The following is a 26,612-nucleotide window of genomic DNA, read 5'->3' on the forward strand; positions in this document are numbered from 1 at the left end:
TTTTTTCCTTACAGCAAATAGGTAGAAAAGAGCTGAAAAGTTAAGCAAGGCCACATTCATGTCCTGATTTTTTAATTCACCACATATTTCTGTGTTGTGGCAATCCTTATCTTGGAAAATGAATCAGACTTTGGAAAGCACAGGTCAGTTTTTCCAATTTCTGAGAAATCCTGAAATCAAATATCATTGATTTTCCTTTTCTAGCTATCAGGTCAGCTTTGATTATAACATAGAATTTGATGTCTCCCTAAAAAAAAAAAAAAGAAAGAAAGAAAGAAAAGAAAACACCTACATACCATTTTCTTATACTCTGATGGATCCCAAATATCTTTAATGAACATAGAAAAATCCTGACAACATCCTGTAGGACAATGAGCATGGAAAACATAAATTTCCAAAGGCAGCATGAAGGGAATTTGTGAATTACTTCCAAAACATATAACATAACCTACAGGTCAAGATTTTAAATCTATTATTGTAAACATTATGCTAACATGTTAAATTCCCTTGACAAGATTACAACCTACTGAGAACTGTATGTAACACTCAAAGAATATAATTCACTGCTGATAATATAAGCAAGAATGTAAGTTTCCTTCAAAACAGGTATTGTGTTTAATTCTGTCCCAGAACCTCAGCACAATGCAGGTGTTTATAAGAAATTTATTATTTGTTTCTGTCTTACATTATTAGTTACCAAGAAACCATTGTTCTTTTAGTTTGCATTGTCTTCCTTGGACTTTAGAGTTTTGCTAGACTGCTTTGATTTTGCATCATTAAATTCCTGGACTAGAAGAAAATTCCTGTAGTCTATGCTCTGCACCAGCAAGCTAGGATGTATGTGTATTTCTCTCTTGCTCCCTAGACTGTAAAGGTTAAGAATTTCAGACAGCATGATTTCCAATGTGAAAACAAACTGTCAGAGCTTACCAAACTTTAATCCACAGTGATACAACTAATTTGGCAACTTAAATGGGTATGACTTTCCTTCCTAATCATAATTTACAGAAACTCCAAGCCTTAGAGAAAGTTTATAAAAGTCATTGAAATGACTGTTATTCTTTCACAATTTAATCAGAAAACATGCTTTCACCCCTTTGTAATGCATCCTTTGTGCAAAAAAAGAAAAATTGACTGAGAACATACTACTTTTATGCTGCTTTTTCTTTCCAAAATTTTCTGACATGCTCTGTTAGGTTGGAAAGTCTCTGTATATTCTCCTTGTACATTTAATATTCTAGTAAACAGGTACACTTACTCTCAGGGGTCTTGTATGGAAGCGAATATAGGACAACTAACGAACCTTAAAAATGTAAATACATAACCTGTGTCAGAGTATGGAAACAAGTTTTGGAATGCATGCATCCTGCAAAGAAAGCCCTATCATAAAATGAAGTACTGCTGTTGGAAGCACAACCATAATTGCTCTCTAGAGAGTAAAAGACATTGTGTTGCTTCCTCAGCAGAAATTCACCTCCCTGTATGAAAATCTGATAAATTTTCTAGTTTCCCACAGGGGGAATGACAGAGAATTTAATGAGAAACACATTGGAACAGGACCTGTCACTGTGTGATTATGCATTCACTAATCTCTCTGTAGGGTACAGAAAAAGTCAGTCTTCTCTGAGAGAGTTTATCTGAGGAAAGGGAAATTCTAGAAATACATTACCAAAAAGAAATGTCTTCACTCTCCTACTGATACCTACTGACATCCCACGAGACTGCATGCTTGCCCTACATGTAGCAAAACCTTCAGGATCTACATAGTAACCTATTTTTATGATTGCCAATGAAACTGAAGTGTCACATGATGGTGAATTTATTGATACCTAAATGCAGCTAGCTTGCAAAAACCTGATATTTTTAATTTGATCTCAAAATTTGTAAGAAATGCAAGCATGGTGAGGGGACAGTGGAAGTCCATACTTTTATTGTAGGAGCTGTGTTATTACATAACATGAAATTCTCTTACCTGTTATCATCATCTCCATCAAATAAATCTTATTCAGCAACTCTATCTATCCTAAAAACATTGTTGAGCAAAAAACACATGCCAGGAACCTAGAAATAAAAGTATATACTGAGTTCTATGACTAAGTAGAGTATACAGTAGTGTTTATAGAATATTTAAGTCAGAGGGACATACATTCAAAATTACTATCAGCCAAGAGAGTTTCTTAAGTTATTTTTAGGAGCCTGATGTTAGGTTGATGCAATGAGTACAGCTATGTTCCCTCAAGAATTTAAATTAGGAGAGTACATCAATGTAATCATCTAAAAAAATACACTGAACAAGTTTTAAGCAAGTAAAAGATGTCTATTCTTGAACTAATAAAAAGGGACAGGAAGTTGTGTTGTGAGCTATCCATATTTGAAGGAGTGATGTCAAGAAGTGATAGCTCATATTTCTTCATGAAATTCTAGAAGGCTTCTTGGAGAATGTGGAATTTTAATCATAAAGAGGTGTTCAAAATTACATGTTTAATTAAGTTCCTAGAATCATTTATTATCAACTACCATAGTATTCTGACCTTTTCCCTCTGGATTAATTCAAAATTTTGATGTTTCATAAAATGCTAAGCTCAGGATTGATTCCAATTTTGTAAATCATCAGATCCAGTCTCACACTTACTCAATTGTATTAGTATTGGGGCTCAAACCCAGAGCCATGCTAGGCAAGCATTCTACCACTGAGCTACATCCTCAGCCCTGTATTCTTGTTGTTGTTTGGTTTTTAGCTAAGACAATATCTTTTTTTAAAAATCTATATTATTTCATGGATAATTTTTTTCATGTGCTTTCCTACTTCATCTGGACATAGATTATTATTTCATCTGAGGAAGAACCATGTCCCTTTTTTGTGTCTCAATAGAACTGCCAACATTTTAAAACTCAAAACAATTATTGATGATAAAGCTGGATAGAAATGATGTTGGAGATCAAATGAGAGCTAATAGTGACTTATGGTATCTACGACAGAGTCAAGACCAAAAATAATTTCATAAATGAAAACATACAGAACAGTTCTTGATTTATAACCTATTTTTTAACTTAAAATTGCTTTAAAATACTACTTGATGATTTGTAGCTCACTTGACTGACTTAATGCTGTGTGATTTCTTAGATGTAAAAAGGCTCCACTGATTTTTTTCCCTCCTTCCCCCTGAGACTTTTAAATACAGCAAAGAGTATGATGGAGGAAGGAAGTTTATTCCTCCACAAATACTTCATATGAAAATCTTATTTTAAAAACTGACCAGTACAATAAGTGATCTGTACTTCTTCATCTAAAAATTCCTCTTTCAAAAATAATCTTTTAAAGATCACTGGCTTGAAACTAGATTTTATGTGGTCAGAATTTAGATGCAGCAATGAAGTAAATCTTAAAGAAAGTATAAAACTCCTTTGAGAAGTTACTTTTATTTACTTCCTACTGCAGCAACACCTACAATGCTAATTTTATTATTAAAATTATCTCTATATATGATTTGCTCCAATTTAAAATGGGTGTCAGCATTCAAGTTTTTGTTAGTGCAATATTTTTATTTTGTTATTGAAAGTGTAAGAAGTCATGGCTTAGACTCTCCCTCCTTTGGCGAAAAAATCATTCAGTTTTCTATTTAAAGATCAATTTCATAGAAAATTTTTTCTTTTGATTTATGATATTTTATTTTCAGTCACTAGACTACATATAATGTAAAAATAAGTTTTGCCAATATCACTTATTATTGTCACACAATTTCAAACTGCTGGACCACTATACCGCTCCTAAAAGTATTAAGGTAATTTGTATATACCCATGCTCTCAAGTTAGTTTCTTTAGAAGGAAGTAAAAATTAACTTTGTGACATAAAAAGCACAGTGTTATTACATCTTATTTAGAAGCCACTACCTCTAGAGATGTTCCAAGTAAATAATATATTAAATTAAAAATTTAATATTAATAAAACTGAAATTTCTGCTTAAAGAAATTGGGTTCCTAAATATTACCATAAAATTCACTGAAATTTTTTGATGAAAATAATATCAAATGAATTTATTTGATGTTAGATGGATCTAATCACTTACATAATCAAAAACTATATGAGCATGAACTCTCATAAAACTTTATGAGTAAGAAGGTATATTTATACATGTTATGTACACATGAGTTCACTGAATTAATTAATTTAGATAACTTTTTATTTAACTGAACATTAATTAAATGTAATCATATGACCAGAAAATGACAGGTAAGTGTGATTTAATTTACTTTTTTAATCTTAGTTGGTCTTTAAATTTTGAAATTAATGAGTCCTGACTTATGCAATACATATTTGGTAATCATCCTACCTCAACCTTCATGTATTAATCAAATCTAAGTAAGGAATAGAAGACAAGCTATTTACTTTTTAGTTTAGTGTAAACTATGAGTAGCCTATACAGTATAGACTCAATTTAATTTTTGTTAATCATTACCATTGTTACACATCACCATGTGTTTGCCCATTAAAAAACACATTTACTAACCTCCTGCTTTACAACTTAAATCCTTCATATATTCTAAGAACTTGATATGTAGTTCACAATTCTTAACAGCAGATTAGAATAAACTAGAATAGTATTTGTAGTTTTATACTGCAAAATATAAGGTGATATTCCTGTTGGATAGGCTTTGACATACTTTTTTTTAACACATTATTGCTTCATTTAGGAGTATTCTAAAGTATAAACTAATTGAAACTTTTGTAGCATTTCATTTTATACTTTAAAAATCAAGCAGTAAATGTAAGTAATGTTTAATCAGATAATTGACTTTGTAATAAACTGCTATATTAAAGTATATGCATGATGTTTTACTTGATGATATATATACATATATGTATATAGGTATAAAGGTATAGTTTGTTCCCATCAAAGTAATGCAATTTCTGTGTATGGTACTAAATTCAATTTTGATAAGTATTTACTGTGCAAACCCAAACAAGTCATTCTTTAATAATAAAAAAATAGTTTATCCGTATTATTTAAACATACTTAAATGCAAAAACCACGAAGTTTTCATGAACTCTTTTGCTCTTTACTATGAAAGACATACTAATCATTTCTAATCATTAGCTATACTTTTTATTGCAACATTTGTGAATATAAGGTGAACATTTGTATTTCAGAGAACTCCATAAAAATGATTATCCAAGAAAATAAATTTTGTAGATTTAATGTTATATTTTCTGTGATTTATGTCCAGCATTCAGTATTTCAGCTGAGAATGAAGTGCCATTTCCAGATCATCAAAATCCTAAATTAAGTTTCCCATATCACAAAGCCAGAATTTTTAAAAAACATACATCAGAAAGTTTCCTTATAAAAGGGCAGATCTATTCACTGGAATGGTTACTTTTAGGATAGGAACCTCAAAGAGTGTTTAACTGAATAATAAGAATATTTTTTGACAGTGGGACTTGACATGGATAACTGTTCAATGATTTATCCATCTCCTTCAGCTCTCCATCTTTCCCTTCTCAGTGGTTGCTCCCTGTGGATCTATACAGTAAGGAGAGCAAGGGTCACAGAAGTATTTTTAAGCACTCTGATTTCATAGTGTATGCTTGATGGACAGAATAAATATATTCCTTCAGCTGTTCAAGAATGAGGGCAGGGGATAGATGAAATGAGAAATGAAGGCAAGATAGAATTAGATCTCAATAAATGCTTCAAATTTAGTGCTCTTTTACCTCTAATCCCTTTCTTTACCTCCAACTTTTAATTCCATCAAAATGTCATATTTTCTCCTTCTAAGCATTATAGCCCAGCCGTTAATGGGGTAGGATTCCTCATGTCATGAATTTATGTACATGTACACAAATCCAAGTTGAGCCTTTTGTGCTATGGTAGAATGTTTAAGCATTTTAAAATATAGAACTAAACTTAAATTACTTGAGGTATAGCCAAAAAATAAAAATTAGTGCAATGAACAGAAAATTGCAAAGGAAATACACATATAATGAATAAGCTACAAACACATTTATAATTCACAAATGGCATTAAAATGATTGCTTGTGTCATATTAATTAAAATAATAAAAGTAAGAAAATATGCTCAATGCATAGGTACTTTTAAAGAGCAAAAAATCCAAAAAACAAAAGTTAATAAAATATTTTATCTTCATCAAAATATTCTTTGGAAACCCAAAATAAAAATGTATCATGCATGTTCTTTCAGGTTGATCTGCAAAAGTCAGAAAAATGAGTTGTCCAGGCTAGTTAACTTTCTGAACAGGTAGAATTCTAAATATCCACTAAGTATAAACCAAGAGGCTTCAAAGTCTTACTGAGCTGAAGCAGTATGCTTCCTGTATTGGAACAAAGAATTCCAGTTCTGCTCCTAGCAAAAAACATTTTTGTTTCAGTCCAAATGAAATAAATGCCCTGACTTCCATACAGTATAAGTATAGCTGAAACTGTATCTGAATATTTTTCTTCACAAGTCTGAAGACACCTGGCGAAACTCCTGAGGGGAAGAGTGGTTTCTTTTTCACAAGGTCAAGACGAACATTATCCAAATCGAAACTTGAGTCTGTATTTCACTGTATTGGGACTTTTGCGAGGTGTAGACAGGGAAACCTTTGGCTTTACAGGGTTAGGTGGCTTTTTCTTTTCAGGAACAGTAACTGTGAAAGAAAGTTCTGGCTGCTCCGACTGCTTGAATCTTGGTAGAAAGTGGGTAGAGACATGCTGGGGTTTCACCCGTGGACTGCAGCCTCGTTTTGCTTTCCCTCTTTTATTCAGGGCCACATACCACTCCCTCCCTGTCTTTTCAGTTCTGTGTATTGCTGAAGCATAGGTATTATAGCTGTTTTCCTGAAATCGTTCCCTGAACTTGCAGTCGTCAGTGAATTTGGCCTAAAAGGGAAAAAAGAGGAAATTAAGTGTGTAGTCATATTTTCAGCATGCATTAAAGTATGAGGTCATATACCAAAAAGGAAAACCAAGAATTCTATTGATCCCTACCCCCATTCCATTCCCTTTTATAAAGGCATCTTTACTTCTTTCAAAGTTGCTCTAAAATTCTTACTTTTGTTTCTATATACATATTTCATTCATCTTTGATAATAAACACTGATTTCTGTTCCCTTTGTTATTACAAGTGATAACCTGAACTCTTAACTTAAACATTATGGATTTCTAATTTAATATATTTAAGAACTGTTAGTGTTTTAAAAATACTTTGAACTTTAAAAAATTTTAACAAAAGATTTTTTTCCATCTAAGCCATCAAGGAAATAGAGCTATATTACTAAGAAACAATTGTCTGGTGAAACATGAATTTGTGCTTGTAGAAATAGGGTCAAATTTTTCTTTTGAAACAGACATAGTTTTTCAGTTATCACTGTAATGCATGCTGCTGAGAGATGAGTAGCATATGGTCCAATTAATATTGCATGTGCTAGAGTTCTTTAGAAAAATATATCTTCACACATGTGAAACAGGAGAGCATATCTGATGCCAAAAAGAAAAACTCACTGGAGTCACTTGCAACATTTCAGTTGTATCTTACACACATGGATGTGTGCACACACACACGCACAACCACACGTCCACAATATATGGCCTTTAAATGCTCAAAGAATGGCGGAAAAGTAGATGAGTAGCCACCTATCATGGTGCACCTTGAGAAATGGAATTCTGACAGCAGGATGCAGAGGATACAATGACAACAGAGAGGAAGGGCATCTAAGTAGGTAGAGGTGACAGGCAAGAGGGCAGGAAAATCATCTTGGAAAAGCTGACATTGGAACCTTGTCCTCAAGTACAGCTAGCTATTAGGGAGGCAGGTGATATGAGAAGGATTTTCAGGAAGAAGTAACAATGTGTTCAAAGATCAGCATGATGCTTTTGAACATCTGTAGATAGTTTAGTGTAGCTTAGTGTGACTTTGATTTGGGGCGCATGGGAGAAAGAACAAGAGATGAGACTGATATAGTAAGCCAGTGCCAACCCATGAGGGCTTGGCTTTACCACCTTGAAGAATCTGATGAAGATCTAAGGACTCTATGCTGTGTGAAGGCAGGGTGCTGTCTTTCTTATTTCTTGCTAAATTTCTACAATAGGACCTGACACATGCTCAGTGCTAAGTTAACCTTTGTGAATAAAAGATAAATGGAGCACCACAGTTCTTGCAATGTGGTTGTAGGCTGTACTACAAGGCTTCTTTTGGTTCAGAATTTAGAAAGGCAGAGGAAAGATCCTACCTTTTCTGATTCCCTGATGTGGAAGCCGGCTGTTCTAATTGCTCTTCTGGGAGTCCAGAGAGACAAGGAGACCACAGAATCATGAAGTGGGAAGATCTCGAGCATACAGTCACACTTGCTACCAAATACCAATTCTGCCAATTGAGCTCTTAGCCATAAGTTCCTTACCCATAAGCCTTACACCCAGAGGACAACTGTAAGAATCAGAACATTTTTTAGGAAAGGTACCTGTAGTGTTCATCAAACTTAAAATAATCCATAATCCTAAAGGAATTAAGGGTTCCTGTTCTAAGGTAGTCTACCAAGTTTCTCAATTTTATAGAGTTCCATTTACATAGAATGCCTAGGCTTGTCTCACATATATAAAATTGTTAAAAGCTGTGTACTTCTGTATCAAACTAAAGGTTCTATACTGGGATAAAAGGGCCTTTTTATCCTTACTTGTTCTAATAATGTCAAACTTTTCCTTGCAATACAGATCACAACACTGTCATATGAAAATCTGAGTATTGCAAGGCAATTTACATAGGTACACTGTTGAGGTCCACAGGGAATTTTTGACTTGTGCAAAGAATACTGACAACATCAGAAGACATCCAATATCAGAACATTTGCAATAGCATACTTATTTACCTCATGCATAACAGTTTACCCCGGTCACTTATATTTAAATCGAATGAAGCTTTTTATTTGGGGCTATAGAGCTATATATGTAGCTCTTCTACAAGTCTGGTAGATCTCTGGATTTGATCTCCAACAGGCTTAAAGCAGGTGTATTAAAGAACTACCCCCATGTGTGGCATCATCTCTTCCTGTCTTCCAACCAGCCAACTTACAAGTAGGCCAAGAGTGATGTGATGACACCACTTTAGAAAATCACACAGCTATTGTACCCAATTTTGATTAAAAAGACTCTTTTTTAAAAAAAAGAAAAGACTTTCTTATAAGTTAAATATAGACTTGTGTACAGCTGCTAGCTCTTAAAAGGGCTCTCCCATTTAATTAGATAATCCCAAAGTTTTATTTTAAAATAAAAGCTATAGCCATCTGGAATGTTTCTGGCTCCATTAAAGGATAAGTATTTTAGAAAGGCATGGAGCATTTCATTAAAAAGAGTAACGGGATGGGATTACAGACCAGTGGTAGAACATTTGCTTAGCATCTGTAAGGTTCCAGCTAAGATCCCCAGTATCACAAAAAAAATTTTCTTAAAATGTCATTGAGGACTGAAGTGTATCTCAAATGTTAGCATACTTGCTTAGCAAGTGCAAGGTTCTGAGTTCAATCTTCAGTAGAGCAAAAGGAAAAAAGTCATTAAATAACATTTTATTTATACCTTTACCTTGACCTGACTTCTACATCTGTTTCCTGAAAGAGTAAGTGCTTTATCCAATTTTGACAAGCTATTTTTTTACCTTTTGCCACTTACAGTGTCCAAGAAAATAAAGAATATATTATTTTTCCATTCATACGGCTGATAGGCGTACATGCACAAACACACACATATGCACACAATAGCATACTAAAAGACAAATACATCTGTTCCCTCCAAGAATTTCTCCTGTGACTAAAAACCTACCTACTCTGCCCCTAAAATTATTCCATCTAAAGACTTTCTCTTTTTCTCTTCAAGAATCTCAACTTCTTTCTCCAAAGGAGCCCTTGAAGGAGATAGGCATTCAAGCTGTAGATTTTTCAAGTATCACCTGACATTGAGTAGGAAATTCACACATCACATGCAGCCCCTCAGCTGCATGAAAATGGGAGTAAAGGCAGTCAGACTATTTTGGCTTTCTTAATTGACTTCTAATTTAATGTTGTGTCTGAAAATTTCCTCCACCTCTGACTGAACAAAACCATTTGAACAAACATTTGAGTGAATTTTTTCATCAGGAGATCTAGTTTCTTCTTGAAGGATGGACCACTCCTGTTAGTATTCCTGGTTTCTCTCAGATAAGATGGTGACACTATTGCAGCACGTCTGTGTGTGGACACGTATGTCACAAATGGGACAGTCACCAAGAAGCACAGATCAGAGCTATAGCCATTAAAACCTAAACCTTTACTACTGAACAATTTCAATAATAAATTTCCCAGTATAATCTTCATGTTTAAATTCTCTCTTGAATCATAAGATATCCTTTAATAACACATATATTTTCTAAACAATAGAAATGCATTTCTTTCCCTAGAAAAAAATTAAGTTGTCACCCAGATTTTCCTTATACTTAAGGTGTGAAAAAGGAAGTAAATCAAATTTCAAAGAAGCTGTCGAAGCCAAGATGCTCCACCACTGACGAATGGATTGAGAAAATGTGGTATCTAAACACAATGGAATTTTATGCAGCCATGAAGAAGAACGAAATGTTATCATTTGCTGGTAAATGGATGGAATTGGAGAACATCATTCTGAGTGAGGTTAGCCTGGCCCAAAAGACCAAAAATCGTATGTTCTCCCTCATATGTGGACATTAGATCAAGGGCAAACACAACAATGGGATTGGACTTTGAGCACATGATAAAAGCGAGAGCACACAGGGAGGGGTGAGGATAGGTAAGACACCTAAAAAACTAGCTAGCATTTGTTGCCCTTAACGCAGAGAAACTAAAGCAGATACCTTAAAAGCAATGAGGCCAATAGGAAAAGGGGACCAGGAACTAGAGAAAAGGTGAGATCAAAAAGAATTAACCTAGAAGGTAACACACACGCATAGGAAATTAATGTGAGTCAACTCCCTGTATAGCTATCCTTATCTCAACCAGCAAAACCCCTTGTTCCTTCCTATTATTGCTTATACTCTCTCTACAACAAAATTAGAAATAAGGGCAAAATAGTTTCTGCAGGGTATTGAGGGGGTGGGGGAGAGGGAGGGGGCGGAGTGGGTGGTAAGGGAGGGGGTAGGGGCAGGGGGGAGAAATGACCCAAGCCTTGTATGCACATATGAATAATTAAAACAATAAAAAAAAAAAACACAAATAAGCTGTTGAAATCAGGACCCATCATTCCACTGCCCTAGTACCATTAACCACTAGACAAAAATAATCATTAAAATTTAAAAAAAATTTTTTTAAATGCCTGTGTTTCAAATTCATTTTTAGTAATTTATTCAATGAGTGTTTCCTGACTAACACATGTCCCGGCACTTTGCTGTCACTTTCATAAAAGAAAGCAATAGAGGTATGGTTTGCCCATGCTCACTAGTGACTTAATGTTTCTCTTTAATTTCTCCTTCATCTTACAAATGTCAAAACAAGTTATATTCAACAAGCCATAATTCAAAATTAAAACGAAATATTCAAATCAACTAATTCATTGTTGTTTAACATACTCTTAATTGTCAAAACAAATAAAACTTAAGCAAACTGAACTATATTTGAATATCCAAATTATCCCAGGGAGGGGAAATGCACAGCTAAGGACTTTTTTTTAAAATCAGCAGTCACTGTCTTGAGTCTACTCATGTCTTCTCATAGTGAAGAACCCATTTTAAACAAAGGATGCTTAGAAAAGGTAAAAGTCAGGCCTGGTGGTGGTACATGCCTGTAAGCTCAGCACTTAAAGGCTGAAGGAGGAGATTTTCACATTTTGAGTTAGAGGTGATACTGACCACCCTGGGCTAAAGAGCCAGACCCTGACTCAAAAAAAAACAAAAACAACAACAAAAAAAATCAGGTTCAACTCAAAGAAATCAAAACTTAGATAAACTAGAATATTCCAGAGAAAACCAAACTGAAATTAAACAGAAGGTCAATTAAACCAAGTAAGACATTCTCTCTGAAACAACATTGCTTTTAAAAACTCTGAAATCTCTAAGTTCCAAGAACAGGCAGACAAAAAGGGCTATCAGCATCTGCCTTCCCTTTTGAGATGTTAACAAGGCTCCTTGAATGGGTAGAGGGAAAGGCTGGCTGGTAAATGAAAGTCCTAAAACCCACCTATTGTCCCTATTATTTTAAAATAATAAACGGCACCCGTCTTGGGCACCCAGATCCATTGTCTAGTGATCAAGGTTGCTAGACTTCTGATGAGTATTCCCCCAGCTCGGAAAGTATAAGACCACGGATATCGGACCACCTATTTGGGTATTTACTCCCATTTCCTTTGTGGGCAACAGGAAATGTTTCCCTCTTTTGCTTCCACTTCTACCTACTTTATCTTGTTTACTAAAATAAATCCTTGCTAAACCTTAAAAAGAAAACTCTCTAGCATAGATTTGTTCTTAGTAAATACCATGTTCTATGATGACTGAGGATCTTGTTCAAGAATGAATTGAAGCTATGAAAATATGAATTCTCATTACATGCTGATACAGAAGTAAATGTGCAGCATAGGAAAGCTGTGCAGATACAAGTGAATTTGGACTAACATTGGCAAAAAAACTCTTAGAGTTTGTGGAATACTTAATCAATTTTAATTCTCTATTTCCCTGTTTTCTTTGATTTGCATCTTTCTCCTGAGAAACTGTATAAAGTTAAGAAATCATTAACTAGATGAAATTATTAAAATATTTTATAGACTGTAATAAAAACAATTATTGACCACCTTGTGCAGCAAGCAGTTTCCTTGCTTCATGCATAACACTGCTTTGGTTCCTCTGTTTTCTGAGCTCCTTGGTTTATCACTCAGTTCCACCAATGGAGCTGCCCCAAGTGGGTGCCCAAACCCCAAGCTATTTGCATGACTGTCCCTGATTCAGGCCAGTATGCACCCAAAGGGACTGCCTTTCTCTTTCCCAAAGAAGTCCCATAGGGCTATCTCCAGGTAGGGCCATGATAATTGCTTGACACTGGACATCCATGCATTCTACATCTCAGTTCTTCCTACTGAACTGAGGAACTAAGGAAATATACAAGCTGGGTTTAAAAATCACCAACCTGGTAATGAATGTAGTGAGGAACATCAAACACAGCATCTGTCCTTCAGGAATTGCCTTAATGACTCCACTCGGGGAGTGGGTTCAAAATACAGATGCCCTGGGCCCTATCTCCAGAGATTGTTTTATTAAGTGTGAGGTGAGAAGCTGGACTTGTATCATGAGCCAGCATCCAGGTGATTTTGATACAGATGTGGTAAGGATCACATCAGGAGGACTGTGATAGAAGACGTAAGCTCTTATAGTAATTCCATGATCATTAGGATATTGACTTTTAATCAGAAAAACAGAGAAAATACTCCACTTAAAGCCCCATATTTATCAAGTGCCTGGTTGGGGCCTGATTTAAATCTTATCTTCTGACCCCTGGACTACACCTCTTTCCATAACACTATGATAATCAAAGCTGTCTCCAGACTTTTATACAGTCTGCTTGCCCTGACATTGTTCCATGTTGAAATACTGATAAATAGCAAGTGCCATTACCCAAATCATCAGAGAAGTATAACACCATCCCTTCCTTTAGGCCAACTCTGACGCTATAGGCAGTTAGTTAAGCCAAAACTTTATGAAGTAGGCCCTCTCTAGTGCAAAATTGAGGAACAGGAAGGGAGCTTAAACTGCAGGAGCAGAGTCCCAAACACATTTGGGGGACTGAATTACTGGACATTTGATTTTTTCATGATGTAAATGGAAAATTCTTACAGGGCAAAGGAAATTTCTTTGTAAACGCTGTGATGTCACTCATGGTCTTGACCTGCAGAGTGGAACTTAATAGGCTGTTTTTCAAATAATGATGAGCAGCATTGCCCCACTTCCCTTTTCAGTAACCATGCTCAGCTTTGTCCTCTCTGTGCCCCCAGCACAAGAAGTCCTGGCCAGACTCTCCTCTTGGGCAAGCCAGCTGGCTGGCACGTTCTGAATCCAGAAAAGGAGGATGTTCTAGTCCTTTCTTAGGGCTGATCAAGCACACATTCCATGCCTGTTTCGTAAACTCTACAGTTAGCTTCCTTCAAACATGATCCCCTAAAACCCCAGAAACAAAAATAATTCTACCACATGCTTCTCTCTGGATCTTTAAATAAGCTAACTTGTTTTTCTCCAATAGGCAACAAGCTATGGAGCATACATTATGAAAAGAATGAAGAATATATGAGAACTACTTTTCCCAGGATTTATATTTTTTTAGGGAAATAACACAAAGATGGACAATACAGCTCCCAAAGAATTACAAGATTATAACTGTAAGAAATCCTTGCCACTTTAAGAGGTGAGCTAAGGAATTTTGCGTTCAAACTAGGCTCCTTGGAAAAAGGAAAACTCAGCAGATAAAGGACTACTGGATGTACAAGAAGTCTGGACCCAAGAATAAAAGGTCAATGATAAGTAGGATTCGGGGATGGTCTAAATAGCTAAAGGGTCACAGCTGTCTGACCTCAACAGCAGAAGGAAGAGATGGAGGATCTTCACCAGCTGCCAGAGAATAAGTTCAGGAAAATCTGTTTAAATGTTAAGTGATGAATACCTTCCAGGTGCTACTGTAAATGTTTTGTATGTATTATCTCATTTAAAACCCTGGCCCTTCATCATAGATGGTTATTGTAATTTTCCTTTTATCATTGATAAAAGCCAAAGAATGGAAGGATTAAAAAAGGACACAGTAAGTGGGGAAGTAGAGTTTGACATTGGGCAATCTAACTGCACCCTCAACCACATACTCAAGGACTTTCACTCTTACATCTGGATCCACCTCAGAATAATTCAGAAGGACTCTCTAAGGGACCCCAAAGCTGAGGAGGGAGTGGGAACATAGGGATAAAACAGAAGCAGGCAGAGAAGGGCACACAGTCTGAAGAAGTAGCTCTGCATGGGAATGAGTTGAAGTACTGGGCAGAGGACACAGGATGGCTCTGACTGACCCTCACAGCTCTCTGGGAAGCAATTACCTCCTCCTACTTGCCATGGCTCCTGACACATTTTAACAAAGAGAGTACCATACACCTTCCTCCTGTAAAGAATGATGAAAAAAGCTGCATGATAGGAATTCGGCGGTCACATATTTAGAGTGAACCAAAGGTTTTAAGCAGAGTTGCATGTACACAAGGGACTCAAATGGGAGCAGGGGGCCTCATGTATCTAGGTAGTTCAAATACAACTTCTTTTACGGAAATAACTTAGCACAAAAATGAAATCAGCATCAATGTTGCCTAAATCTAACTGCTTGGGGGTTTCATTTTTCAGCGTGCCATCTTTGTGTGTATGGACAGTGAAGCACATACTAAAGGAAGATAAGATGTCTGTAAACAAAACAGATCTTCAAGTTCACCTTGAGAGGAATCCCCTAAGAACAGCATCATTGCGCTGAATAACCAGCACTATAAACGTGTTAAGTTCTGTTACAGACGTATCTCCTTCTCTCTAGATTCTAAAACCAAGTACTAGAGACACAGAGTAAATGAAAGTGTTGTGGGGAGGCCAGTACAGAAAAAGTGTTGAGAGACAGAGAGAATTCACTAGAAGGAAATTTGAAATTTTACATATCTAACGTTTCCCACTTATTTAGCTATTATAGTTCTATAATTACTCTTAAGTAATTATATATTGCCACAGTATTCATTTTTTTACATATTATGTGGAAATATTAAATCATGCATTTATTACTTCTATAAATAGGTGAAAACAATATAATTGATTCCAAAACATAGTATCTTGTTTTAAGCCAACTTTTATCTGCAATGCCTTCTACTGTTTAAAGAGAGAAAAAAATGTTAAGAGGATATAGTTCTTTGTTAACTGTGTAACCTTAGGAAAATAATTTAACATCCCGGATTCTTTCCTCACCTCATTATCTAATAAGATAATGTGAGTGAAAGAGATTTCACAGAACTATGAAAATACATTATCTCTGTCTGGCAACTAGTTAATACTCTGTTACTTCAAATCTAAGTTGAAAATCTCCAATTACCCATGAAGATTTCTTAATGTAGTGGGAGATTACTTTCCCCAGAGTTATAGGAATACTTTACATTTGTAGCTCGCATTTACTTTGTAAAAAGGACTTCGAAGGTATTCTTTAAATGCCACTGCACAATTGTTAGTTTACGTTAGCTCCCAAATTATACATTTAATATTAAAAGTATAGGTTGTTAGCCTTTTGAGTAATAGTGTAATTTTTTAAAATCAAATAATCACATTTAAAGTTATAAGAACAAATTTTCAACATGTTTAATTAGAAACTGAAAACAGAAAAGAAACCAGCTTGGCAAAAAATGGATAATTGCTAGGATTAATACTATTTCTAAGTTGAACATCTTTAAAAATAAATCACTTCATAATTTAATTAGATTTCCATTTAGTGAAAAAGTGTTAATAAAAGCTTAGATCAGAGAACATGGGTTTGGACAATTGGTTTATAAAGAATCCACATAATCATGGGGCTTAATTTTTTTTATCTACAATTCAGCTCAAAGTCATCAGAATGACTTTTATATCAAAGAGTGTCAGTGAGTGACAAGAGCAAGACTTGCTTTGTACAATTTAAAAGTCATTATTCCATGAAATAACTTTAGCCTGCCAAGATGAGAAAGAATAACAGATGCTGTTTTTGCATTATCTGCTTTATTTCCACCAGTCATCCTTAGACATTTGGGTCAAATTTCTAGAAATTTGTTCCTTGCATTTGACAGAGGAATCATGTATCCTAACCTCTCAGTTTGACCTTTCTAATTGGCATCCATTTATAATACTTCACTTTCTGTGGCAATTATCCTTAAGCTGGTCACAGTTCCTCTGTTTTTTTGCATGTATTAGTGAACAAATCAGAATGTTTTCAAAGTTAAGATTTTTCATCCCCAACAAAGCAGTAAGAGGAGCTATTATGATGCTTAGATTTTGAAGGTGTTTCAATCTTTTACAACCTGAAAGTAGATGGAAGAGATGTTATTCTGTTCCAATATGCTTAATCATTATTATTTTCAACCTGTGTAGATTTCTTTAAATTCCAAACCTGTGTAGATTTCTTTAAATTCCAATATTATTTTTAGAAAATCAAGTGTCCAGCTTTTTTCCACAGTAATTCATAATTTTGTCTCTTGAAAGAAATAAATGAAAAAATCAAATATTTTCAATTGCTCAATCTGAGTAATTTTTTTATAAATACTGTATTATAGTTTGCTAGAGTATAATAATCAGCTCAGAAGATGTAACAGGTAAATCATTTGATTTCTTGTAATAAATGATTAAAGAGTTTCACAAAGGTTTTCCATTTATCTCAATAAACTAAGGTTTTGGTCCCTTATTATATCTATAATATATTTAATTTATTACATATAATAGTAGGCAATATTTGTTGAGTACTCCCAATGTACCAAATACTGCTTTAAGCACTTCATATGTATTATGTCATTTAATCCTCGAATAACCTCAGAAGTTATTCTAACTCTACAATTTCCTTCAAAAGTTATTAACAAATTACTTTTAGATGTTCAGAAAAGGAAACTGTAAAAGTCTTACAGATAAATCCAAGTGGGAGTCTCATTGAATTTTTAAAATTCTATAGGTAAAAATTACAAGTAATTAGTTCCAATGGATTGCACTCTTAATTGAAAATGTCTATGTACTTTGAAAATTGGAAGTGATATTTTGGGCATTCATTTAATAATAACTAAAGGCAATAAGAATTAAAGGACTAACTTTAAAGATGAATTGCTTTTTAAAATTACTTAATGTGAAGAAACCTGAAACACCTCGGAAAAAGTCTACATCACTTTTAAGTAGCATGTACAGATACTAATACAAATAAAATCTGGGAATGGCAAAGCTAAACTAGACATGTTTTATTATCTTTTAAATATTTTGATATTTCCCATTTTTATAACAAAGCAAAGAAATAATTTTTAAGTTGATTATGAAATGTATAAGTGACCTAAAGAAATTTTTTAATGTAAAATTAGTTTTCATGTTATTAAGAAGTAATTATATTTGCTGTGACAAAAATACAAGATAAAAGTTCCCCAACTTCATCAAGTACTATTTCCCCAAGGAAGGTTAGAATCTTTTCATTAATGGTTTCTTCTCTCCTTATTTGTTAATGTGAAAATACATTATACTGCTTACACCTACTTTTTGACATCATGAGTAGCTTGTAAAGTTAAATAAGAACTTCATCTATTAAATACAAACCCCATCACATAAACACGTAATTTTAAAATGCTATGGACTATCACAATGAAACTTATCTGTACTTGGACCCTTCTAAGATATAAAATATGGCAACCACCTTGAAAAGGCTATTTCCAAATACACTCACCCTTTATTTTCTGTAGGTTCTATATCTTTCCCAGGAAACAAAATCCTTAAATAATTACTTGCAGACACATAAACAATTCTCTTGGTTATATACACATATAATTTTACCAAAAAAAAAAAAATTAAGTTCTCTGAGCAAGTTGTCCAACTCATTTACTGGTTTGGAAAATCACTTCATTCTGTTTTGCAGATGTAAATCTCCATAATACTGTTAGCAAATAAAAGCAGTTCTACTTACACTTGCATGGAGCTTTCCTTTTTTTGACATCGCTAAAAATTTGTTGCTGAAAACTCCTCGTATTCCTACAATTCCCTGAGATACGGCAAATATTTCCAAAATACCTAGGATGACAGAAATCCCAAAATAAAACACAGACTCTTCTATATATCATTGTGAAGAATTAAACTTCTACATAGATTCTTTCCATTTCTTATTACTGCAATCAAAAAAGAATTTAATATTGACATCCTTATTTTTAGCATTCAAATGTTCATTTTAAATGATTAGTTTCAAAGATTAAAAATTTCATTCTGTTTCATCAGTAATTCTTTTTTGTACATGATAAGTTGCTTTTAGTAGACAATGTTTGATATTAGAATATTTTCTAGTTCTAAAAGAATTAAAAAGACATTTTTTACTTTTATGAAATAATTCTCATCCATAATCTACTACCTTTAAAATTAAGCCATATAAGTCTGTTCTCAAAACTAATATAAACCATTCAAAAGCCTAGAAGAGAACACTCATTTATATGAAATAAATCCCTCTTCTCCAATCATCACAACTTAAGAGTAGAAAATAAATATATATCATATTGCCTCAATAAAGTGTTTAATGGATTATGTTTTAAGAGTTCTTGTATTTTGGATTGTTTCTTGAAAAAAATTAAGAAGATACATTATTTTAATATTTTTATAGTCAGTGTTATCATGTCAATGTCTCCGACTCCTATAATAATTGCAAAATCCATATCTGCTGAGTCAAGAGAATTGTTCAACAGAATTCATAGAGTATTTTAAGAAGATGAAACTCGTAGTCTACATATAATTGGAAGACCTGCTTATTATAAACTCATATATAATTTTATACAAATATGAAGAAAGCATAATTTTCACTAGCTTCTTATATCAAATTGCTAATAATAATATAGTTCATTAGAGCTAAGAAAGGATCTGTCCTAGAAAATAACAAAGGAAGGAAAAGAAGGAAGGAAGGAAGGAAGGAAGGAAGGAAAGAAGGAAGGAAGAAAGGAAAAAAGAACTTCTCAACATGTCAATGCATACTTTGCCCAGTACATACACTAATCAGGATGTATCGGTAGAACTCTGCTGACTAGAAAAATCACCAGATTTTCTTGAAATAACAATCTCTCCCTGCAGCACTTCACTTTGCAAAAAAGGTATATTAAGTACATATATGAATAAATTTATTGAACACTTGCATTGCACAATGAACGCTAAGTGCCTATAATTGTAACAAATACTGCTACTTGTTTACTCAACTCTGTTTCTTCAAAATACTTGATTAGAAAGTTCATGGGGAAAAGGGAATAACTGAAGAACTATTTTTGTCATGAACTTTTAGAGTAAATAAAACATCTCAGAAAAACTGCAGCTACACACTTATTGTAGCTTTTAATTTAAAAAAACTATGAATTGTTTAAAGAGAGCTATATTTTGCTTTTAGTAAGAAACTGTTTAAGAAAGCAGTGTTTTATACATCCTTTCCTTCGAAATGTTTTCAAAATGTTATCTATAATAAATTTTGCTATAAAAATTGTTTGGCTGTGATACACACCCAAACATTTAGAACCCTTATCATTGAATCAAATCGCAAAGCACACAGAATGCTTTGTAAAGTACACTACTTTATAAGTATATAAAATATATATTTTTTTTACATAGAAATATGTTACTTATATAAACACAATTACATATGTTATGCAAATATGCAAAATATTTATATAAGTACAAAGTTAAATTACAAAGATGTAATAATATTTCTTAAAGATGACTATAACATCTGATAAAACCTTTATTCCTATCAGGATTATTGCACACTATTGAGAACATCACTAATGATTTTAGATATTTCAGACACCAGGGATGTGACTGTAAATTCTGTGTAAACAAGTGTGAGCAAAAATGAGAAAGGAAGAACATAGTCATTTATGTGTGGAATGATAAGTACAAAGGAGACACTTTGGAGTTAGAGTAGAAAGGAGATTTGTTGTTTCTCCCAATTTACTCATAGTTCTAGACTGTTAGAGGTTTTTTGTTCTGTTCGCTAAGAAACTACCTGGCATTATAAATTAAAAGCCAATCAATCATATATTAATGAAAGGTGTATGGCAGTATTAAAGATAAAATTCTTATAAGCATATGTGTTTGCAGACTAACTTTTAAGATACTGAGATAAAAGGTCTTTATAAATATTTGCTTAATAAAAATATTGTTTTGCCTAAGTAAATTATTGTTTTTTGACAATTTTTAAAGAAAGACCTATTTTGGCACATTTAACTTGTATCTCAGCACACTGTGCATTCTATATGTGCTTTATGTTACATACAATTTCCATTGCAATGAATTTTAAATATGGGGAAGATGAAATAATATTATGTGCAAGTGTTACTATTTCATTATATACTGCACAGCTTCTTTTCTTTAAATTCCAGTATAAAAATGATGCACTGTAAGAGAATGGAAGATTTAATAATTTTAAGAAAATTACATTTAATTGTAAGCTTAAAAATATTCTATTTCATACTATAAAAAGTGGAAGAAAGAGAAAAGATGAGATTAGATTAAAGGATTATTTTTCACATAAGCAACTTTGATATTGAACTTTTCATTTCAATGTAATTATGGCCTAATATTGGGAACACTGTAAAGATCATAGTTTCCAAAGTAATGTCAGCAATGATTTCACACTGTCTTGTTTTCTAGAATATTGGAGCAGAATCTATAAGCCTCACAACTCAACTTCCTATTCCCCTTCACCAAAGATACAGGTTATCTGTTTCATGTATTTTACAATGCCAAATCTTGGTAACTCATTAGAGAATTCAACACAGAATTTTAAACCCATGTGCATTAAATCACAATTTGTAAATTCCAAGAAACAGTCTCCAGCAATTTTTAATTTCAGTATTTTCCAGACCTTCGTCATTAGTAACAAATCTGATGGAAATTTATAGGTCACCTTATGGATGTCAAGACAGTATACTTAAGCAAAATTGTGGAAGGAAAGTTTGTCTCTCAAATCATAGATAGTTGATTTCTATCTGCTATGTTGAATTGTGTTCTTTGACCCTCTCATTGCCTTTTTTCCCTGCATCAGGACACCCCATGTGTACTCATATTGGGACACATATTTTGGTATTCTCCTGCTATTGCGTCCCTATCCTGCTTGGACATGGCGGGGTGGGGAAGAGTGGCTCAGTATAAATTAATTCACATAAAGTACTAGTGATGGTATGTGGTGTGTTATCTTTCCTAATGTGCCATATCTAAATATTTAAGAGGATCAAAAGATGGGGGCAATGGTTAAGGGAAGGAAGTAGTCTCTCTGTGGAATTTCAGGGTTGACATCTTGGTTGAAAGAGGCAAGAATTTCTTGGGTCTCTCATATTAATTATACACTCAGTTTAATCCACTTACTTAAAAAGATAGTTTGCCTTATAAAGTCAGTTTGCTTCAATTAGAAAACACATATCCAGATATTTTTACTTAATATTTGTCAGAGTTATTAATATAATAGGATTTGACTGGTGGTGATGGATACATACAGTTAGTATAGACTTGGCAAATAAAATCTAGAATAACACAGATATCCCATGTAGTCAGAAGCTTTCATTGACTCTTCTAAGAATTCCTAAAGAAAAATATTTTAAAGCTTAAGTTTCTCTATTTGCATCCACACAGCAATTGGTATTCTGTGCCAAGTTATCAAATCGGTGTCTGAAATACTCAGTTTAGCATAGCAGTCTTTGCTGATCAGATTAGTAACAAAATTTCCACTTGAGTTTTTCTGCATAGTAGATATAGATTCTGGTTTAGCTAGGCCAGAGAGACTACCTAATGACTCTACGTGATACCAAAATCGATACCAAATTCAGATTTTTATAACATTGAGGGGTTTACTAGTCTAAACGTGAATGGAATTTTTGCATTTTATGTGAGTACTTTGACTTTATACAGCCATAGTCGTAGACTTTTCCTCCCTGAATTGATAAGTACTTGATTTCTTGTTCTTCAGTTGTCCAGGATAAGTAAACAGAAACACTACATTGAAAATAAACTGGAAAACACACAAGTTAAAGCAATCTGCTATTCCCATGCAACCATTGGATCTTATCATCTGCCTTGTCTTGTCCATCCTTGTTCATCTTTCCCTGGTACATTCTCATAAGAGTTTATATGCCATAAGCTTGACCCCATTTTCTGTCTTTAAAACCTGCAAATACTATCGTATAAGAGAAGCTAAGACTGTATTAATTGATGCACCTATACTAAACAAATTATATTCTAATATCTATGGCCAGAGCACACAATTGATGGTGAAACTAGAAAATATTCACAATTTACAAAAATATTCATCAAATGAAAATTGTGAAATACATATATATTCATCTGTTCTATCTGACAAATATTATTACTGGGTTTGAGAGAACCTACTAGAATGAAGTGCCATGGCAAAACCTTGACTTTTTTTCCTGAAGCAGCTGGCTTATAGCAAAAAGAATATAAATTTTCTTTCATTGCTAACTTACAGCAGCAGAACTAAAAAATAAGATAAAACCAATATATCCTCTATAGTCCTTGATTGGGCTCTCTCAGGCTCTCTGTAGACTAACACAGATGCTTCCTGATATACTCTAAGCAATAGTCCATGACCAATGCCTTAGTTTGCATATTGTCAGGAAACTATCAAGTGCTACCTTCAAAGAGGTAAATGACCAACTGGAAACTGCTGCTTCTCTCAGAGATAGTCGAGGGCAGAGACCCACTTTAAAATTCCAAATTACATGCCATCCTACTAAACATGAGACACTGTATAAATTCTTAACTGGACAATGGTAGCAATGATTTATAAAGCAGTAGTGGACACTCCAGATATCACAAAACAGACAATCTCTATGACTTGAATATTTAAGTTATGGTTTCTTTGGGGAGAAAAATCTGTGACAAGCAAAACAAAACAGCAACAGCTAAAGAAAAAAAAGCACACAATGGTGAGGTATCCATCCTACAATAGGTACATGAATAAATGAGTAAATGAAAGCAAGTCATGTGAGGTACTTCTTAAAACTGAAATATGTTAGGAAAAATCTAATTACAAAGTTTTATTTAAGCACCATTTAGGAAACATCCCTGTACTTGTAGATAACTGTCAGCATGAAATTTAAAATGAATGTACCTTGGAAATAATAGTGGTGAGTGTCTTCTATAGCTGAATGCATTTTGTTGGTCTGTTCTCATTTTCTTTATTTTGCTTTTCTACAACTTCCCCCCAGTAGCAGGATCTAAGTCTCAAAACTCTTTAACTCCTGTGTCTTTGTACAGAAAAGGGGGGATATCTTGGGAATGAGCCTTGCTTTCAGAGCTCCCTAGCACACCAAACCTACCCTAGACACATTGTTTTGGTCCCCTGAACTCCAACATGCTGCTTGCTTAGATGTCTGCCTCTTTGGGTCTTTCCTTGGACACACAGAGTTAGTGCTTCTTTGCTGGATAAACTGCAAGAAATATAGAATGGGGAAAGTTTTTCTGTAAACAGGAGAGAAGACTGCTGGAGATGGAGAAAAACCTCTGATGTCTGATGGAGTACAGCTGAATGGGACAAAATGAAAAGGATAAGTAGAAAAACTGAAAAAAGATGTAACTCTTGCTACTTCCGAAATCTCAGAAAATTTACCTTCCCTGGAAGAAACTGTTCCCTTTTCACCAAAGGTGGAAGTTATTTGATAAGAGTAAATGAACTTTAGAACGTGAAAACAGGCTTCTCTGAGGAACAAACAGGAGGCACTGGGACTCGCTGGGGCATGTGAGGAAGGCCTTTTGTACCAAGTCACCTCACCATGTGCTCCTCAGCCAGCTGGAGCGGTACACCCCAAAAGACTAAACACATGCCAGCGGTGGAACCGCTCCTATCCTAACTCGAATCCACAGGTCTTATTCACCCCATCCGACCCTTTAACTCACCAGAGGCGGCTTGTCTGCCAGCTCCCCCACAAATGTTTGCACCTCCAAACCCCCACTTCACAGGCCCCTTGACAGATCGCCAGCTAGGCACTGAAGCCTGTGCTCTTCCTCGGGAGCCAGAATAAGTAGTTGTTTAGTGGCATATGGGGTCATAGGTCTGAGACAGCAAGTTAAGTATACCTGGGAGCGACCAGGTTCCTGGATGGTGGGATGTCTGTGTCCAGCTCTATCTCCTAGTATCTTAGAGGCCCTGGCTGTGTTTTTTATATGGTCCACTAACCCCAGCTGGAAAAAAGATCTGGATTTACTCAGATCAAGTCCCGCAGAGAGCGATCATCCCCAGTCCGGCACACTTCCCCAAACCAGAGAGGGAAATAGGAGGACCAGACGGGCTGTGACCTTCCAGAAATGGATGGAGTGGAAAGGAAGAGGAGATGAGAGAGAAGAGAGAGGAAACTCAAATTAGGAAACTCAAAGCAAATTTAAAACTTGTTTTGTAAAAAAGTTCTACACAATTTGCTCCCGTGTAGAATGGAAACTCCTCTGTAGGTTCTTTAAAAATAAAGAACTTTTCCCTAGTTGTCCTTGGGAACCAAAGGTTGAGCAAACTCCTAGCAAGGTATTGTCATGGTCACAATGCACTAAACATTGCTAAACACAACACTGAAGTTAAAAATTCCAATGTCCATCATATGTTCCTCTTAAACCTGTCCAATTTTCCCAAATCACTGCCTTCTTCCAAACGGGAATTCTGCTGTCCCAGTATATATATATATTCTATTTGTATATGTATATAATATGCGTGCATACATATGTGTATGCAATACACATATACCTATAAATGTATATATTGTGTATGTGAATATACCTACACAATATTAATTTGAGGTTTATGCTAGCAGTTGGAGGAGAGAAGTATTTGAGATGTCACTCTTCCAAAAAATAACTTCAGCTATGTACAGGGAAAAGAGACGCAGTTTGACACTTAATTAAAAAAAAAATGCCAGCCTAGTTCATAAGCAGAAGGTCAACAGGAATTGTATGAGAAGGAGAGGTTTGTTTTTTCTTCTACGCATGGCTGAAGGCTCATCTTTGGGGCCAGGGCATCCTGGAAAGCGGGGTGCTGTCTTGGGCACCAGCCACTGGGTAACCCACACCTCAGGAATCGCTATTCCTCATGCCCAAGAAATAGGTGCTTGTGCGTGCGCCATATAGATGCATGTCTACCCAACCTGCCTGGCTGTTTCCAGGACCCGCTGCGTCCTAGAGGCTGGGGCTCCAGAAGGTGTGCCTGTGGCCCAAGGCATACCGGCTGTCCCTCCCAAATCTCCGCAGCCAGCCAAGAGCAAGCAACTTACTTAACATATTGGCTTCGTGGGAGCCATTGACTTTGCCATCCGGGTAGATCTGCAGATGGAAACCGATGCCCACTCTGCAGTAGAGGCTGCCGGTCCGGCGCCCCGAGGGACTCCACTGGAAACTGCTCTGCTCCAAGCCGCTTCCTTGGCTGCTGGGAGAAGCTGCGGGGGAGGAGGAGGCAGAAGAAGACGAGGAAGACGTCGTGCTACTACTACTCCTGCTGCTGCTAGAGTCTCCCGGGTTCCTGTCAGTGGCAGCGGGTCCGAGTTGCCCTTTGGGGGCCAGACGCTTCTCCCCGTGAGCCCAGGCGCTGAGGATCAGGTGGCTGAGGAAGAGGAGGAAGGGGAAAGACAAGCTCATTCTTCCAGCCGCGGGGGTCCTAAGTGCATCTTGTAGGGCTGGTTCTGGGCTCTGTAGCCCCCGTGCGGCTGCGTGCCTCTGGCGTTGCCCCCCTCGCCGCACTGGGTGGACATAGCCTCGGGGAAGAGAGAGGGAGAGGGGGAGAGAGAGAGAGGCCACCAGAGCGGATCTCAGCGCTGGCACCGGGATATTTATAACGCCAGTGATCTCACTGCTCCGTGCACGCCTGCGAAGCTTCCCCTCACCCGCCGCTTTGTGTACTCACTGGCCGGTGCGGG

General features: G+C 35.3%; 1 protein-coding gene across 2 annotated transcripts; it reads right to left on the reverse strand.

Moving 5' to 3' along the window:
• Positions 1-325: 325 nt before the first annotated feature.
• On the reverse strand, positions 326-26,598 carry Fgf5 (fibroblast growth factor 5). 2 transcript variants are annotated; one of them, XM_020187807.2, is made up of 3 exons: positions 25,974-26,598; positions 18,650-18,753; positions 326-6,881 (listed from the first exon to the last, which is right to left on the reverse strand). In XM_020187807.2, exons 1-3 carry the CDS (start codon positions 26,332-26,334, stop codon positions 6,534-6,536), a joined length of 813 nt encoding a protein of 270 aa, XP_020043396.1. In that variant the 5' UTR covers positions 26,335-26,598; the 3' UTR covers positions 326-6,533. The 2 variants fall into 2 exon arrangements, with proteins under 2 accessions (XP_020043396.1, XP_073898011.1); XM_074041910.1 differs by lacking the exon at positions 18,650-18,753 and having other exon boundaries at positions 6,731-6,881.
• Positions 26,599-26,612: the final 14 nt, after the last annotated feature.

This window comes from Castor canadensis, chromosome 9 (genome assembly GCF_047511655.1).
Source record: "Castor canadensis chromosome 9, mCasCan1.hap1v2, whole genome shotgun sequence".
Lineage (NCBI taxonomy): Eukaryota > Metazoa > Chordata > Mammalia > Rodentia > Castoridae > Castor > Castor canadensis.

Excerpts from the sequence above, each read along its gene's own strand:
- Fgf5 (XM_020187807.2), bottom strand. The coding sequence starts at position 26,334 with ATGAGCTTGTCTTTCCCCTTCCTCCTCTTCCTCAGCCACCTGATCCTC. Across the intron at positions 18,754-25,973 it reads CCACGAAGCCAATATGTTAA|GTATTTTGGAAATATTTGCC; the intron begins GTAAGTTGCTTG and ends CTGTCATCCTAG. Across the intron at positions 6,882-18,649 it reads AAGGAAAGCTCCATGCAAGT|GCCAAATTCACTGACGACTG; the intron begins GTAAGTAGAACT and ends TTTCCCTTTTAG.